The sequence below is a fragment of the Orycteropus afer genome, unplaced genomic scaffold (genome assembly GCF_000298275.1).
Source record: "Orycteropus afer afer isolate SDZICR_OR568_19922 unplaced genomic scaffold, OryAfe1.0 scaffold00024, whole genome shotgun sequence".
NCBI lineage: Eukaryota > Metazoa > Chordata > Mammalia > Tubulidentata > Orycteropodidae > Orycteropus > Orycteropus afer.
Window position 1 is genome coordinate 13,688,072 of NW_006921611.1, and position 5,692 is coordinate 13,693,763.

At 39.1% G+C, this 5,692-nt stretch overlaps 1 protein-coding gene across 1 annotated transcript in view; it reads left to right on the forward strand.

Moving 5' to 3' along the window:
• Nucleotides 1-5,692, forward strand: part of POLB (DNA polymerase beta) — a 51,308-nt gene that overhangs the window by 36,145 nt on the left and 9,471 nt on the right. The window contains exons 10-11 of the mRNA XM_007935028.2: nucleotides 2,120-2,190; nucleotides 2,893-2,979. Of these exons, the coding sequence (XP_007933219.1) occupies nucleotides 2,120-2,190; nucleotides 2,893-2,979 (158 nt within the window). The remainder of the gene's footprint in view (nucleotides 1-2,119; nucleotides 2,191-2,892; nucleotides 2,980-5,692) is intronic.

The window sequence follows — 5,692 nt, forward strand, 5'->3', positions numbered from 1 at the left end:
TTCTTCACTCAGACAGCTGCTGGCTGCTGAGGCTGAGAAGCCCCAAGGTTGACAAGTAAAAAGGCGCAGTCCCGATGTTACCAAACCACACAGCAGGCCATTAACTAAGTCCATTGTAAGTCCCAAGGTCGGCAGAGCATAGCAGGCTGCTGAGCAACGACATGGCTACATACAGGGTCCAAGTGTGCCATAGGCTAGAGACCATTCCCAAGGCTTCTCCTTCTATACAGGAAGCCACATCCCAAAGGCAGCTACTCAGCTGCTTGTGGTAGATCCCACCATGGAGTTGATTGCCAGTCTTATCACGGGGAATAACTACCACCAGCTGCCCAGCCACTCAACCAGGCCCAGCCAAGTTGACACACAAACATAACTACCACAGGGGGGGAGAGAGAGAGATGACTAGGTGTAGAGCATGGGGGATTTTTAGGACAGTGTATTCTCTATGATAATGTAATGGTGGATACATGACATCACACATTTGTCAAAACCCATAGAACTGTTAACTTTGTTAATTGTCTTCGAGTTGATTCCAACTCGTGGCAACTCCACTCATCCAGAGTAGACCGGTTCCATAGGGTTTTCAAGGCTGTGACCTTTCGGAAGCGTATCACCAGGCTTGTCTTCTGAAGTGTGTCTAGATGGTTTGAGTGGCCAATCTCTCGGCTAGTAGTTGAACACTTAACCATTTGTGCCACTCAGGGGCTCCATTGTAAACTTTAGACTTTAGTTAACTATGACATATCAATGTTAGTTCATTTATAACAAATATAGCACACTAATCTAAGGTGTTAGTAATAGGAGAAATGGGACAAGGGAGGGGAGGAGGGCAGTGGGGGAGATGAAGAGGTATATGGGAACTCTGGACTCTCTGCTTAAGTTTTCTGTAAAATTTAAATTTCTCTACAAACTTTCACTCACATCACTTAACCCACCAGCCACTCTGCTGGAGAAAGATGTGGCAGTCTGCTTCAGTAAAAATATATAGCCTCAGAAACCATATTGGGCATCTCTACTCTGGTATAGTAGGATTGCTATGAGTCAGAATGACAAAAATGGTTAGGTTTTTAAGACAGAGTCTTTTAAAAAAGAAAAAAAAATGACAAAAGAGGAGATAGAGGATTATATCTAAAGGACTATGCTAGATGTAATTTTACATTACATTACGTTACGTTTTTACATTTTACGTTATTATTTAGACATAAGATAGTGTATGAAGTAGTTTTTAGACATTTATAGATAAGGAAACTGAAGTCTAGAGGAATTTACAGTTCTCATTTGTAATAATAATAATAATAAAAGTGGAAAAAAAATCTCCCTAAATGGAAACTAAATTTCATGGTATGTGGTAAAAGACAGGTTTGATCAGCTGTGTGTAACTTTCTTGAAGTTATGTGATGGTAGAGTGAAAATCAAAACCAAATCCGGAAGCCATGACAAACTACTTTATCCTTATCCATGATATCAGAATAGTAAGTTTTACCAATATTTAGTAAATCAGTTGAGTCATAAGAATAGAAATGAGTTTCCTGATTAATGTTTGGGAGCTCTGGTGGCGTAGTGCCTAAGGCACATGACTGCTAACCAGAAGGCTGGTGGTTCAAACCTACCATACACTCCTCAGAAGGAAGGTTGGGCAATCTATTCCCATAGTGATACCGCCTCAGAAACCCAAGGAGGGATCACTGTGAGTCGGATTCAGCTCGATGGCAGTGAGTTTTGGTTTTGATTAACCTTTACAGAGTGAGTTGTTTTGAGATTTTTAGACATACAGTTGTTTATAGATGCATTTGAAAGCAATTTTGAAACATTGTCTTTATTCAGTATTGAGTACTTAGGTACTCAGTTATTTGATACATTAAATTAATTAACTGTATGCAATGTATATCTAATACCAATTACTGTTGTTATCCCAGATTCTGCTGTCTACATCTATGCACCTGAATAGTTGGACAGAAAATTGAAATCTTTTAACTAATTCTGAATATGAAGCACAGTGACCTAGAAAGTTAGGCTATAAGAAGTAAGGCTCTTCCATGTGTGTCATCACTTTGGTCCTATGTTTGCCTAAGTGGTAAATGTACATGGAGAATTTAATACATATCCTTTGTTTTCTTAGGTGCAGAGTCCAGTGGCGACATGGATGTTCTTCTAACCCATCCAAGCTTTACCTCTGAGTCAGCCAAACAGGTGCCTCAGAACCTATAATCAAATGTGATCAGTTTCTCACAGCAGTGAATATCATGTTATAAGTGGCAATTGGATATTTTCAGAATCAGTTTTTGTTTACATCTTTCTGAAAAGTCAGTTGAAGTGTTTGGTACTGATTGAATTCTATGAAAGGCAAAGTAAGTTATTGTAAGGGATGCACATTTACCCCCAAGGGAGTGAGAGGACAGTCTTATATTTGAAAGAAATGAAATTTAGTAAGGCATTTCCAGAATTATTTACTATCCAGCACAGATATTTTGGAAGCACTCAGCATAATACTTATTCATTAAAAGAATACTTTTCTATTAAAAATCATAGTATTATGAAACTGTATCTCTATTAATAGAAAGCCCACAAGGGCACACCGTTTTTTATTTTGGATTATATACTTTCACATATTTACCAGCTAACTCTCAGACTTAATGAAACTGATAAATATAAATGATGTTTGTTTTGAGGTATGCTATTAGTCAGAAACTGTGGTTTCTAAAAATACATTTCTTTGTTAAGATGAATTTTCTGTAAGAGGAAGAAAGTACTTACTCAGAACGTAAGAAAACCGGGAACGTAAGAAAACCGGGAATTCACCATAGATAATCAGAAAAATCATGTTAAAAGTATTTTCTTGCCTTATAACAGAGTAATTGCTCTTTATCTTATTCCCTAATTATAATTCTACAGCCAAAACTGTTACATCGAGTTGTGGAGCAGTTACAAAAGGTCCATTTTATTACAGACACTTTGTCAAAGGGTGAAACAAAGTTCATGGTAAGTTCTTGTTTAACACATTTGGAAAAAACCGTTGGAAGACTGTTCAGTAACCATTCTGAGCGTGTGACCTCACTGTAGTTTAATGTTACAGTCAACAAATAGGATATCTTTGAGACCTTAGAGAAAATAATTAGCAAGGTACCTGATTCTCATAGTTGATCTCTTATTTTAATGAGGTATTTTGTTTTTAATTCCATACTTGTAAACAATCTGTGCCATCAGAATAATTAAGAATAATCTGCTATATTAGAATACCTAGGGTAGCATAGTGCCTAAGCTACTTGACTGCTTACCAGAAGGCTGGCAGTTCAAACCCACCAGCCACTCCTCAGAAGGAAGGTTGGGCAATCTACTTCTGTAGTGATACTGCCTCGGAAACCCAAAGAGGGGTCGCTATGAGTCGGGTCCGACTCCATGGCATATAATAATGACAACATCATGACATTGACACAGTACATTTATTCCTAAAATAGCAGATGGTCTCATATTCTCTGACTCAGAATTCTTAGTGAGATTAGACATGTCTGAGTAGTAATCTATTACAGCACCAAAGAAAATGAGTCAGTGCATGTAATAGAGCACACAGGAGAGGAAGAAACATGTTACATGGAATGATAAAGCAGGGAATCATCAGCGGGGGACACGTGTAGAGCTTTTCACAGTGAAACCCATCCTGATGAGCTGTCAAAAGCCTGTAGTCTTCCCAGGCAATTAAAGTTTAAAAGTTTAAGGCAAATGACAAATGGGTTAAAAACAGATTAGTAAATGGATCTCTGTAAAACACCAACAAGAAAGCAAATAGAAATCTAGGACTTTTACTTCTTTCTTAGGCTTATCTTTATCCTGCTAGTCACTTAAATGCATTGGTTGGATCTCCTCTTCTCTGTGCATCCTTTTCCAGGTTATATGATTAAAAGGAAAGAGGACATGTTTTGAAAGAGTGAACATGCTAAAAACCAGTGAGAGTCTCAAAACATAAATTCTGTACAGTAGTTTTAGCCAAAAGTAGAAGACAGATGGTTGAGAAAGATAATTAAAATATTATGTCTTTAAGTTCAACATGGTGGTTTTAATGGGCTATGAAAGTATAATGCCTATGTGGGTCACATCTTTTCAATGTTTACAAAAGAACATGGAGAAAGATAAAAGTAAAAGTTCTGATCATTTCGGATTTAAACCTATGATCTGCTGTCCTAAGTCTGTCAGGTTTTGTGCTCCTATTCTGTGGTCAAAAGGATATACAGAAATAAAATGATATTAAATATGAAATCTGTATATGCTCCATGAACATCTTCTTAAAATTTAGATTGATTTTAATCCACTCAAAATGAATGTGTACCTAAATCTTATATTAAAAAAATAAAATCTTAAAAATGTAATGCTATAATGTCCTGGGCAAGTTGGATTTTTTACAGTAGGACAGTAATCTTGATTGCCTGTTCCTCTGGGCATATTCTGGGGATCCCTTCTGGACTAAATCTCTCCTCACATAGTCATCTCTGAAAAGGCACTAGAACTCTCTACTGGGGTATACCGTTTTCAGAGTTAGTAACCAGAAAACTATTTACATGATACAATGTTGTTGTTGTTGTTGTTACGTGCTGTCGAGTCGGACCCGACTCATAGCGACCCCTCCTTGGGTTTCCGAGGCATTATCACTACAGAAGCAGATTGCCCCATCTTCCTTCCGAGGAGTGACTGGTGGGTTTGAACCGCCAGCCTTCTGGTTAGCAGTCAAGTGCCTTAGCCACTATGCTACCAGAGCTCACTAGCAGAAACTTATTTTATAGCCTTAGCAGTGTTCTGCTATGCTTAAAAAGAGATCCAGAGGAAAAACCAACAGAGGCTGTAATAATCCAGCTAGCAAGAATACATGTAATCCAGTTAGCAAAATTATAATCTGGGAGGCTGGATATAAACCTGGAAAAAAAAAAAAAAGTGGGTAGCCAAGTAAGTATGTGTGAACATAAGGAGGTGACTAGTGATGGACTTGAGTTACACTGGTGCTCTGGTGGCATGCATGGTGCCTAAGGTTGGCAGTTCAAACCTACCAGGCACTCCACAGAAGGAAGACTGGGCAATCTACTTCTGTAAAGATTTACCATCTCAGAAACCCAAAGGGGGTTGCTATGAGTCGGAATTAACTCGATGGCAGTGAGTTTTGTTTGGTTTTGGTTTAGTAGCTGCTCAAAAGGAGCTCTGGTGGGATAGTGGTTAAGGCATTTCGTTGCTAACTTAAAGGTCAGTGGTTCAAACCCACCAGCTGCTCCATGAAAGAAAGATGAACCAGCTTACTACTGTAAAGATTTGTAGCCTTGGGATCTGGACCGGCAAGATGGCAGACTAGGCAGAAAGACTGCACAGATCCTCTTCAACAAAGAAAAGGGAAACCAATTAACACAGACACAGAAGATAATCCTGGACCCCTGAGCCTTGAAGGAAAGGATACAGAAGTGGACTAAACCCCAACTAGCAGAAGAATTTGCACGAAAATACCAAAAAAGGAGACATATGGAGCTGCGGTCTGGCAGGGACCTGAACACCCCTGACGGCACAGACAGCTTGGACATTCCCAAGTGGTGGTAGGACCTAAAAATTAACCTAAAAATCACCCTGCTAGCCAGGGACTGCACGGACTGTGCACGGTGGCTAGGGAACAAACGGAGAAGGTGAAGAGAAAGGTGGGCTGAGCTGTGGACTTTTGCTGGTC